This window comes from Ranitomeya imitator, chromosome 3 (assembly GCF_032444005.1).
Source record: "Ranitomeya imitator isolate aRanImi1 chromosome 3, aRanImi1.pri, whole genome shotgun sequence".
Taxonomy (NCBI): Eukaryota; Metazoa; Chordata; class Amphibia; order Anura; family Dendrobatidae; genus Ranitomeya; species Ranitomeya imitator.
The window spans coordinates 355,134,728-355,147,849 of NC_091284.1; the positions used below are offsets into that span (position 1 = coordinate 355,134,728).

At 43.3% G+C, this 13,122-nt stretch overlaps 1 protein-coding gene across 3 annotated transcripts in view; it reads left to right on the forward strand.

The window, feature by feature from the left end:
- Nucleotides 1–12,447, forward strand: part of ADPRS (ADP-ribosylserine hydrolase) — a 49,864-nt gene extending 37,417 nt beyond the window's left edge. For all 3 annotated transcript variants that reach the window (XM_069756852.1, XM_069756854.1, XM_069756853.1), the window contains exons 4-6: nucleotides 6,134–6,318; nucleotides 8,758–8,858; nucleotides 11,645–12,447. In XM_069756852.1, the coding sequence (XP_069612953.1) occupies nucleotides 6,134–6,318; nucleotides 8,758–8,858; nucleotides 11,645–11,943 (585 nt within the window). In that variant the 3' untranslated portion in view covers nucleotides 11,944–12,447. The remainder of the gene's footprint in view (nucleotides 1–6,133; nucleotides 6,319–8,757; nucleotides 8,859–11,644) is intronic.
- The last annotated feature ends 675 nt before the right edge of the window (nucleotides 12,448–13,122 follow it).

A 13,122-nucleotide genomic window follows, 5' to 3' on the forward strand; every position in this document is an offset into this window, starting at 1 on the left:
ACTTGAAGCTGCAATCGTCTGATCGCTTTTGCTATTCATAGCAGTACAGCAGTACACATCAGTACACAATTTCCTATGAAGGCCAGCCACAGGCTGGTGTTCACAGAAGTATTGTAATGACAGGCAATGGCGGTCATCAGACCCAGGTTGCCATGACAACCCATCGACTCCCCTCATTCACGTCAAAGGCGCACCAATGGTACCTTTGAACAATGTGAACCCCTGTTGTACAAGTTAAATGCTGCTGTCGAAGATCGACAGTTGGATTTAACCGGCTAACAGTCATAGGCTCCACTCCACCACATGGCTGTTAGAGGCACATGATGGCGTCATATGCCCTTGAAGGAGTTAACTTTATTCATGGGCCAGTACCAATATGGCAATATCAGAATTTTTTTGTTTTTTTATAGTTCTATTTATTTTATGGCGCTTTACATGTGAAAAGGGGGCAAATATAGACAAATACAATAAACATGAGCAATAACAAGGCACTAACAGGTACAGAGGGAGACAGGACCCTGCACACTTTTTTGTTATACTGGAAACTTAAAAAAAAAAATATTGTAAGTTTTATGTAGAATTTTGTTTTACAGCTTAAAGTTTATGAAAAAAAACAAAACCCTGCAATCTATACCAGGCCTCTCCTCCGGCAGGATGTGATTGGCTGGCTGTAAAGTATGGCAGATCCCATAGAGATAGCAACCCCATCGGCACACGGCAACCGCTTTGTGGGTTTCACTAGACTGACAAAAGGAGCTCTTTACCTTTCTCAAACTCTGCCACTGTCACTATTCCTATGTGGGATTTAACAGTTAGGATCAGTGAGCATGTCAGTCCTAGCGTTACAGCAGGAATCTGAACGTATGCTACAGCTTCTGTTCCATTGTGATCAGCATGGCATATTTATCATGGAGCCAAGTGTCATGTGCTCCTCATGGATATGTAGCCTTTAAGGGGATAATCATGCAGTAGTTGTCACATCAGAAATGATAACATACTATTAAGTTGTTTGTTGCTCATTTGACTTCAAATCCCTGATTTTAGAATTTGCATTTTCTTCCTACTTTAAGGCCTCATTCAGATGTTCGCGTTTCACATACCCATACCCATTATTGTCTGTAGTTCACATGTCCGTGTTTTTTTTTTTTTTTTTTCCAGTCCTTGCAAAACTCGGTATTGTGGATGAAAGTGTCAATACGAGTATATGGGTTTGTGGAAAAAAGCACAAGGATGGCATCTGTGTTCCATTAGTGTGCTGTCAGTGTTTAACCAAGTCCGTTGTTTAAATAAGGATGTGTGAATGACGCCTTAGGCCATGTTCACACAGTGCGTTTTTTACTGCGGAACCGCTGCGATTTTGCCGCTGCGGGTCCGCAGCTGTTTTCCATGCAGGGTACAGTACAATGTACCCTATGGAAAACAGGAACCACTGTGCACATGATGCGGAAATTCACTAAAAAAGCCGTGCTGAATAGCTGCGGTAAAAAAGGACCATGTCACTTCTTTGTGCGGAACTGCAGCGGTTCTGCACCCATTGACCTCCATTGTGAGGGTCAAACCCGCAGTAAAACCCGCAGACGAAAAAAATATCTGCGGGTTTTCTGCGGTTTGTGGTGCAGAACCGCTGCAGCAGGAAGTGCGTGGGCGGGGAGTGTGGCTCCCCCCCCCCCCCCCCCCCCCCTCCCCCGTGCCCTCATCTCCCCCCCTTATACTTACCGGGCCTCCCGGTGTCCGTCCGTCCGTCCGTCTTCTCCCTGGGCGCCGCCATCTTCCAAAATGGCGGGCGCATGCGCAGTGCGCCCGCCGAATCTGCCGGCCGGCAGATTCGTTCCAGGCACATTTTGATCACACTGATAACCTCACAGTGATCAAAATAAAAAAAAAGTAAATGACCCCCCCCCACCCCCTTTTATCACCCCCATAGGTAGTAACCATAATAAAATAAAGAAGTTTTTGTTTTTTTCCCCACTACAGTTAGAACTAGGGTTAGGGGTAGGGTTTAGGGTATTTTCAGCCATTTTAACCCTAAAAAAACTTCCTAGAAAAGACACAGACTCTGCAGAGAAAACTGCATCAAAAAACGCACCAAAAACGCACCTGCGTTTTCTGCCAAGAGCTGCGGTTTTTAGTGCAGAAAAAACAGCAGGGAAATCAGGAACGTGTGAACATGGCCTTAAGTTGTGAAAAGGCAGTCCATCTTCACCGGCATTGTGATCCCAGGGTTCCAGGTGTTTGACTTTGCTCCTGCTACTATTACACACATGGCAGTAAGCACCACCAGTGTGTCAGCATCTCCATTAGCCTTTTTAATGACATGGTCACTAGTGCATACCTCATGTAAGGGCAGTCCCACACGTCCAGATAATTCCGGTACCGGAAAAATCAGTACCGGAATTATCCGTGCCCGTGTGTTTCTGTGGCACACGAGTGCCGCCCGTGTGCCCACTGGGTACCACACGCACCGTGCAGGAGACGGCGCTAAAGTTTTTGCGCTGTCCCCTGCATCTGGTGCTGAAGCCGCGATTCATATCTTCTCTGCAGTAGCGTTTGCTGTAAAGATGATGTGAATAATCCTTTTTTTTTCTTTTTCTCGTGTTTAAAATAAAAGTCCATGTCCCCACCCCCTGTGCGCCCGCCCGCTGTTCTTAAAATACTCACCCGGCTCCCTCGCTGGCTGGCGCTGCTTCCCGTCCTGGCCGCACCTTCTATTGTATGAGCGGTCACGTGGGGCCGCCGATTACAGTCATGAATATGCGTCTCCACCTCCCATAGGGGTGGAGCCGCATATTCATCACTGTAAATGAGCGGCCCCACGTGACCGCATACAGTAGAAGGTGCGGCCAGGACAGGAAGCAGCGCCAGCCAGCGAGGGAGCCGGGTGAGTATTTTAAGAACAGTGGGCGGGCGCACAAGGGGTGGGGACATGGACCTTTATTTTAAACACGAGAAAGAAAAAAAAAAAGATTATTCATATCATCTTTACAGCAAACGCTACTGCAGAGAAGATATGAATAGCGGCTTCAGCACCAGTGGGGGGGGGGGACAGCGCTTACTGTAGCGCTGTCTCCTGCACGGCACACGGACAACGTCCGTGTGCGGTACGTGGCTTACACGGACCCATTGACTTTAATGGGTCCGTGTAATCCGTGCGCTCCCACAAACGGAGACACGGTCCGCAAAAAATCAATGACATCTGCACAGATGCATTGATTTGAATGTGTCTACGTGTGTCAGTGGCTCCGGTACGTAAGGAAACTGTCACCTCACATACCGGAGACACTGACGTGTGAAACCGGCCTAAGGAGTTTGTCAGAGCTAGGTTACTCCCTCTTTAACGCAGTCAGCTTCTTGCAGCACAATCTTGAGGAGTCAATGATTGTTATGGCAACCAGAGACCTAATAGATTGTGAAAACAAAATGATTATTCTTGCACAGTGAAAGCTACAAAACAAAACAAAAAAAACAAAACTCCCGAATTACCGTAACCTTTTTGCTCATCCTGTGTAAGCTAAAATTAGGCGATTGATCCAAAATTCTTTGGAAGCCAAAAAAGGAAGCAATAATTACTATAGCTTGTTACTCAAAATACAAGCCCTCGTAGAGCTCTGTGCTCTGACTTGCTGCTAGTAGTCTGGCAATGTCTAGCCCATCTACTGAGCATAAAGGTTTACCCGGGAGTTGGAAGTACATGTGCATCTTGAGCTCGCCTGGTAGTGTTGTGTTAGAACTGAATGTGGCGTTCCTTTCTGAGCAGGCTCCAGTGGAGCGCCACTTGTGTCACTGAGATGTGCAGTTTAAAAAAAAAAAAAAAAAGTCGCCGGAATACGTCATTGACGGATTCCAGTGCCATAGGCTTCCATTATAGGAAAAGCTGGACCGCGCCGGATCAGGCGTTGTCCGGTTTTTCGCCGGACACAAAAACCGTTTTTCTCCGGCTGCCGGATCCAAAATTTTTGCCGTATCCGGCGAAAAATGGATGAAACGTAAGGCAATCCGGTGCTAATAGGAGTCTATGGTAAAAAACGGATTCGGGGGGCGTCATTCGCCGGATCCATTTTTTTCAAAATTCGCTGGATTGCGCCTGACGGCGAGAAACAGATGTGTGAAAGTAGCCTTAGGCACACAGTAAGTAGAGACCAAGAAATAGTATACGATTGAAAAAATAATTTGTTACAGCTTTGAGATCATTTCTATGAAAGTTTGCTTCATTTAAATTATTAATCAAAACTGCCTAAGGGTATGTACACACAATGCAGATGTAATGCAGTTTTGCAGCGTTTTTTCTGCAGCAGAAACGCTGCAGAACTGCACTGTGATTTACAGTACAATGTAATTCAATGTGAAAAAGAAAAGCTGTGCACATGGTGCAGAAAAATCTGCGCAGAAACGCTGCAGATTTCAAAGTGGTGCATGTCACTACTTTTGTGCAGTTCTGCAGCGTTTCTGCACCCCTCCATTAGTAGAAATCTGCAGTGGTAAAATCTGCACAAAATCCGCATAAAAAACGCAGCTGCGGATTCTGCCAGGAGATACAGATTTAGGCTATGTGCACACGTTCAGGAATTCATGCGGAAAATTCCTGTGAAAATCCGGACATTTCTGTGAGATTTCCGCATGAAATCCGCATGCGTTTTTTTTTGCGCGGTTTTGACGCTTTTTTTTTCTGGAAATTTCCCAATGCATTAGACAGTGGGAAAACCATGAAAAAACCGCAAAATTAATGAGCAGGTTCATTATTTTTCCGCAATGCGTTTTTCATGCGGAAGAACGCACATTATGTGCACAGAAATTGCGGATTTCATTAAAAATGATAGGATGCTTAATGTATGCAGATTATTTGCGATATTATAGCGTTTTTATAGCGCAAAAACGCTAGAAAACCGCAAATAATCTGCAACGTGTGCACATAGCCTCAGTGCAGAAAATTCTGCACCACATTTCCTACGTGTGCACATAGCCTTAAAGGGAAGGTACCGCGTTTGTAGGTCATTAATAAATCACTGTAATGTAACATAACATGCTGCTATAAGCAAGTTTGAAATTCATGTGAAACAGATTTCATGTGTTATGAGTTTAAAGAATGCACTGGGGGCTGACATCTTGGTTTTGCAGCAGTAGCAGGGCACTATCAATGTCAGATTACGGCACTCCATGGACATAGGGTCAGCGCCGGTCTATTATCTCCTATCTGCAACATTAGCAGTGAGCTGGGCACGCCTCTGTGGGCTGCACAACTCACTGCTGTAGGTGTGACTAGCTGCCATTTTATTATAGCCCTGTGCTATCTGCCGAGCTCCACTTACTGTCTATCACAGGACAGAAGAAGCCCTCACTGCTCCTCTGTACTCCAAGCAGGCACACATCCTCTGCTCCTCACAAGCTGCCCTGTGTGCTTCTCCTGCTGTGTCTCTGCCTCCCCCTCACACACAGTCCCTGTGATCTCAGGTAAGCTGCACTCACAGCCTGCAGAGAGGGAGGTGACACCTGGAGAGAGAGAGCAGGGCAGCTGACAGGACAGGGATTAAGGTGGGGGAAGGGGAATAGCAAGAATGTTATTCACAAAAAATGCTGCTGAGCCCACTGTGTTCTGCTCCTCTGATGCAGTAACTGCTGGTGATAGCAGGTCACGGGGCAGTCACACACAAAATGGCGCTGCCCTGTGATGCTGCTCTTCATTCTGCTCCAGGGATATTAGACCACCCAAAAGGGGAGGGAAATGGTGATAGCAGCAAAATTGGGGCAGTAACTGCTGACAACAGTACAGCTGCTAAATCTTACTATAGCTGCTTGAGATCTAAAACGGAAAATGCTCCCCCTAGTGGTAAATATGTATATTTGTAGAAAAATATATAATAATTTTTCATATAGAAATGTTTGCAAACATTGCATTAATACATTTTAATTACTATTTTAAGCTTAATTTCACAAAAAAACAAAATACAAGAAAACTGGTGGCACCTTCCCTTTAAGGAAAAACACTGGTTGCTACAAAGATTGGTTTTCAATGGGAGGATCAAACAGAAAGATGCACAAGTACTTTTCACAGTTTATAGTCTCATTTGAATCTAGTCTCCATAGGGATTAAGAAGAAAAATGATGGCCCTACAACTAAAACATTGTCTTCTTTTCACAGTATGCTAAAATCAGTGGAGAACTGACACATGCATCCTCACTGGGCTACAATGGGGCCATTCTTCTGGCCCTTGCCGTGCACTTTGCTCTTCAGGGAAATCTGAGTCGGGAGTCTTTCTTGGAACATCTTCTGAGCAACATGCAAGAAGTTGAAGCTGATGAAAAGTCTCGGAGTGATGCTCTGGAGTAAGTTATATGTTTGTGTTCTTTATGGGTTTAGCTGTTGTAAAGTTGCATTAATTGAAATATGTTTATTGTTTACCAAGCACAACTGCATATTTTTTTAAGCATAGTTGTAGCAAGAGGTTCAGCACTGTAAGGAGCCAGAGACTTCTGAGCAGGTCCCCAACACAGGCAATTACCCGGTTACAACTGCAGATGTGCATCCTAATGATATGGAACATCTAAGCACAAATCACACAACTAATCAAAATGACTAAAAATAGTATCTCTTTATTACTATATAAAATGTAAGACAAGTGCTCTAAAAATCATATAATTAAGAACAAACAAAGGTGGAGGAACATGATATCGCTTCATAGGTAAAGGTAACGCGTCTGTATTGATACATTGTAGGAAGTACATTGGGAATCAAGTAAAAGCCAGCAAGCCTCTGTAGCAACAACTGTACATAAAGGGTAAATGTCCAGCAAAGTATGAAATATGTAGTGTAACCCATTAATGATAGATGCCACGAGGTAAACCTCATAAACTGTATGTGTATTTATACAGTGTTCAACATAAATGAGAACACCCCAAAAGATTTGTCAGAATTAACAAGAATTCAAACACAGGTAAGTCTGTTCATTAAAGGGAACCTGTCACCCCCCTTCAGGCGTTTGTAACTAAAAGACCCACCTTGTGCAGCACTAATGCTGCATTCTGACAAGGTGGCTCTTTTAGTTATGCTCCCTGCACAGCACAGGCTCGGAGTGACGGCTGTGCAGCATCTGGATTAGGGGGGAAAGACCCGCCCCGGGACAATTTCACGGTATGAGGGGGCACATTTTATAAGCGTTTATTTCATCGTGTGCAGGGAGCATAACTAAAAGAGCCACCTTGTCAGAATGCAGCATTAGTGCTGCACAAGGTGGCCCTTTTAGTTACAAACGCCGGGGGGGGGGGGGATGACAGGTTCCTGTTGAACCAGTGTCCAGCAGACAATTGACTATAAAAGGTACCTGTGGTACCACATGGAAGAGAAATATCATAAGATCTGAGTAATAAAATAATTTCTTTGCACAAAAAGGTGAATGCTATAATAAGATTAGCAATTCACTTATCTGTCGAATATTGTAGCAAGTGACACACAATTTTTAAAAAGCTGGCATTGTAGCCATTCCGCAGAGGCACCTGACCACGGAAGTTAACTGAACAGTAGTACCGTTTTATGGGAAGGATTGAAGAAAATTGACATGCGAGTTCACTGCAGATGGCCAAAGTAGAAAGTATTTCCTGTGTCACAGTATGGCATACACTGCAGAGGAATGGGATGCATAGGTGTTGTCCGTAAAGGAGGCCTCTCTTAAAGCCCATACATAAGAAAACCCACCTACAATTTGCTGGACCCGTGCTGAAAAATATGAAGACTACTAGGGCTTTTTACTCTGGAGTGATGAGACCAAATACATGTTTTTGGAACTGATGGTGTCGTAAAGGTGAGGAGCACAAAGATAAATACATGGTTCCTACAGTGAGATATGCTGGTGAGTGTCCTTATGTGGGGCAGCATGAGTGCTGCTTTCGGGAAGCTACCAGATGTACTGCTCTTTATTGAAGATACTACCGTTACTCCGTACCCTTAGTCGACATATATTTTTCAAATATGATAGTGATCCAAAAAACACATCTAAGGCTGCTGTTGCATTTCTGAAGAACAGGGTGACAGTAATTCCATGTCCAAGTATGACTCCTGAAGCCAACCGAATGCCTATGAGGAATTCTGATCACTCTCCATCCAGCATGCAGGCTCTAAAAGAGGTTGTTCTTGACGAAAACCTAGAAGACTTGGTGCTGTCCTGTAAAACTCAAGAGGCCGTACAAATTAGTTGATGCTGTTGTTTATGATATAGTGTATTCATATTTGCATCAGCTAATTAAACTGAAGATTTTACAATCAAAGTTATATTAATAACCTTTCTGGTTATGGGTTAAAAATGTTTTGTGAAACTGTCAATTTTTTAGAAACTGTTCTTGTGTTCAGTGAAATATTGATTTAAAATGTTACTTTAAAAAGGGGGTGCACTCATATATGCTAAGCACTGTATGACTATACTCTCCCAATCATAAGGAGTAGAAGAAAAAGTTGATACAGACCAGGAATTTCCTTGTCAACTAGTCTGTGTAGGTGAAGCGGAGGAAGATGTACAATGTAGAAAAACAACAACAAAAAACAATTGGGAGCTATGTGTTCAATCTGCAGCCTTTCCTGACACGTGACTTGGACAGACTGCAGTATGAATTACATCACTAATGCCATGTTATCGAATTCTCAGAGAATGCTTTCATATCTTGTATAAATTAAGGTTTTTCTAATGCTTGTGTCCATGTAGCAGTTGTGTGTATATACATCCATACTTGCATACATACTTTCCTGTTCTACAATGAATTCTATTCTTATCTTAGGTTGGAGCTGGGAGAGTTTCCTTACTGTAACAGACTGAAGAAGATTAAGGAGTTTTTAGATAAAGAAAATGTGTCTCGCAGTGATGTTGTGAAAGAACTTGGTAAGAGGATTTTTTGGGGGGGTAGGAGTAGAGAGATGTAGTGAGAGGTGATGTGGATATATGTACTGGTTGGTACCAAATCATGAGTGTTATATCGTGCTGTCTTGTAACAGTATGGGCTCATGGAAGTGTAGTGGTCCAATGTCGTTTATTCTTACTATACAATGTGTCACTGTGAAACATGATGATGATCTGCACTATTGCCATATTTTCTATATTGACAATAAAAGAATGGCGGTAACGCAAAGCAGGATCCATGCCAAGTATCAGTAGAACACAGGCTACAGTTTACTGCAAAATGGGATCTGACAACAAACGGGAAACACTGTCTGACACCCATCAGTCAGCAAGTTATTACCTTTCTATAGGAACTTGTTTTGACTGGACAACGCACTTAAGGCTAGGGTCACATTGCGTTAGGGCAGTCCGTTTAGCGCATAGCTAACGCAGTGTCCCAAAAGGGATCGCGTTAGCCGATCCCGCTAGCGAGGAACCGACCGCGAACGCTGGTCCATCACTCAAATGACGGCACATCGCTAGCGCACGCCCAATGTGGGCGTGCACTAGCAATGCGTTCGCCATAGACAGTAATGGCGGCTTTAACGGACTACGTTACACCGCGTTATGCCGCGGTGTAACGTAGTCCGTTAAACGTACCGCCATAACGCAGTGTGACCCTAGCCTAAGGGAACCTGGCAACAGGATTGTGCACAGTAACCTACAGTGTCAGGATGGCGCTGTTATACTGCATAAAAAGACACCTTGGGTGATGAAATCCATCTTGTGGCTGTTTCTTGATCTTTATTTTCAGTTTTGTGTTAATGATATTCTCGTGCCCTAAGGCGGGGTTCATGTATGTGGTGCTCTGATTAGGTATTCATAATGCAGACTGCTGACGGATCACTGATTCCTCACTGACCTGCCCTCTAGTTTACATAATGAATACCATCATACTGAATTTAAAAAAAAAAAAAAAAAAAGCTTTTGAAGGCAGGGATCGGCCCTGGCACCTGTGCTGCAGCATAATCACATGTGTACATTGCACTTATTCCCTTTTGCAGATTTACTTGAGCAAGGTAAAAAAAAAAAGTCATTTTGAAAATGGCACCCACCACGTCTGCGCAGTAGCAGCTATTGGTTTGTGGAGAGATCAGATAGCTGCTGTTGCGCAGGCTACGCCGGCACCATCATTCTGAAGAAAAAAGTCATCCACCAAGATGGCGAATCCTGCGCATTTTTTTTTATATTTTTTTTATTCAGTATGTGATGGTATTCATTATGTAAACTACGGGGCAAGTCAGTGAGGGAACAGTGACCTGTCAGCAGTCTGCATTTTGAATATCTAATCAAAGCACCACATTCCCCAACCCCACCTTAGGGCACGAGAATCTCATTAACAAGATGGATTTTATCAACCAAGTTTTTTTTTTTTTTTTTTTTTTTCAGTATACCAGCGCCATCCTGACACTGTAGGTTACTGTGCACAGTCCTGCTGACAGGTTCCCTTTAAAAGGAATGTCAGCAGTTTTTTGCTATGTAATCTGAGGGCAACATGAGTTAGGGATGGATATCCTGATTTTAGCGGTTTGTCACTTATTACGATGTGTGCTGTTCCAATACAATCTGTGCTTTATAAGCAAGAGATTATCAATACTGAACTAACTCCATGCCTCCTGGTCAAACCCTGCCTCCAGCAGTGATTAGCAGCTTGCTATCACTATTCGATGTGAATAGAAAACTGCTAATCAGTGGTACTGGTGTGGTCAGCTTTCTGAGTTCTGTTACATCTACAGCATAGAAAACTGATTGTATCACAACTTCTGCACCCAGTAAAGTAATAAATTGTTGGATTCAGGGCCTCTTTCCCTACATAATGCTGCTCTCAGATGAGCTAGTAAAAACCTGCTGACAGATTCCTCTTAACTGTAGTCATGCTTGGAAGCGTTTAATATGCCTTAGCATTATTGATACTGTATGTATGAATGTACTATAAGGGTAAGATCACACAGGGCGTTTTTACTGCGTTTTTATTCTAATTTTCAGCTGCTTTTTACAGTACCAGCAAAGCCTATGAGATTTCTGAAATCTCATGCACACACATTGGTTTTTTGTGTGATCAGTATTTTGTGCTTTGCTGCGTTTTTTTGGACACAGAGCATGTCACTTCTTTCAGCGTTTTTACTGCGTTTTTTCAGCGTTTTTCACCCATTGACTTGAATGGGTGTTGAGAAAACTCGGGTATCATTATTTGCTGCGTTATTGCTGGTGAAAATTCAAGGACATTAGCATGGACAAAGAGGAAAAAAAAAGCACAAAAAAAGTACCAAATACGCAACAAAAAACGCACCTAAACCTGTGTTTTTGACGCAGCTTCTTTCCTGCCAAGAAGATCAGGTTTTGCTGCAGAAAAAAAGCAGCAAAAACGCCCTGTGTAAATCTGAAATACAGCAAATTACCTACTGGCGAAAAATACTTTTCTTAGCAATTTTGAGGAGTATTTTTACCCCTTTTGTAAAATATGTAGTGAGATCTACGCATGTAACTGTGTGGCCTTTGGATGGGAAGTATATTTTAAGTGACAGCAAGATGATTCCTTAAATACTGTTACCACAGGTCTCCAGAACGGCGGTAATGTAAAAAATATGGTGGAATTATGCTTTAGTGGGCAGTGAGAGGAAAAGTGTAGTCTGTGCAGTTGTGTTCTGGATATCATTCAGCACTACAAAGGAGAAATTTTATTATAAAAAAAAAAGCAGTATGTTTAATTCTTGATTTGTGTTCCCAAGGTCATGGTATTGCTGCTTTAGAATCCGTACCTACTGCGATCTATTCATTCCTGCGCTGCATGGACCCAGTGGAAGATCTTCCCAAAGAGATGAACAGCTTACAAAGGACTGTCGTATTCTGCATCTCGCTAGGTGGAGACACTGATACTATTGCAACCATGGCCGGAGCAATTGCCGGTGCTTACCATGGAGAAGATCAGGTCCCCGAAATCTGGAAAAAGAATTCTGAGGGGTACAAAGATGCAGAGCACTGGGGTAAACAACTGTGGGAATTATACAGCTCTCGCCTTCCTTCCTGAAGGATCTAAAGAGGTTCTTTGTTCATATATACACTGCACACAAGCAGCAATACTGCTATTCTAAGTAATATATACTCCTGTGCTGCATGGGGTTCTCCCCAATGTAGTGCCATATACTGCTGACAAAACTGATCGGCTGCAGCTGCCACGTATATGAGATGTGGCGGCTGCAGTTGATGTAAGCAGATGCCCAATGGGAGATGCAGCGCTGGATAAAGTGGGTCATTTAATTATTACTTATTTTGGCTGTATTTCCGCCTTTGTACAGCTTTTTTGTCACTGAGGGACTTGGAAACGTCTGATGCCTCTGAATCTGGAGATTAAAAGCTCAAAAAGACTGACCTATTTTATATCAGTTACTGGTACTTTTATCCTTAACTGTATTACCATGATGTGTTTTGACTACTCACACGAAAGAAGAGTATAGAAGTTTCGATCCACAAATAACATGTGACCACCTAATGTATTTTTTTTTTTTAAATAAATCACTGCTTAATAACCCAAGGTGTGATTTGCATTGCCAGCAGCCTTGTATCATCACAAAGTGGCGTTTCTCTTTCTTTTTTGGGGGGGGGGGATTTGACATGGTTTTAAATGATAGTTTAAGGGGAATCTCCCAATAGGGTCAGCCCTTCTATGCATCTATATGGGCATGCAGGTGATATCAAGGTATCATTTTGTTCAGCTTTCTATCTGTGATCCAATATCTTAATCCAGAGAAATGCAAATTTTTCCTTTAATATGTAAATGAGCTGTTAAGATCAGTGGGTCGGACATAATCTCGCTAGAATCTTCCTCCAGAGTTTATTATCAATAAAAGGGGTGCTGCCGGTGTGAGACATGTAATGACTGACAGTCTGTTCTCCTGATCTACATGTCTCACATTGGTAATGTCCCCTTTCATTCACAGTAAGCTCTGGGCGCACATTCTCCGCGACATCTATGCGTCACTTATGGATATTGGCTAATTTGCATATTGAGAAAAATATGGACTTTGGATACAACACCGTATTGCAGCCTTAGGCTACTTTCACACTAGCGTCGGATTCGGCCCGTCGCATTGCGTCGGGCCGAGATTCCGACGCTAGCGTTGGATGTGCTGCACAACAGGTGCAGCGGATGCATTTCTCCAGCGCATCCGCTGCCCCATTGTGAGGTGCGGGGAGGTGGGGGCGGAGT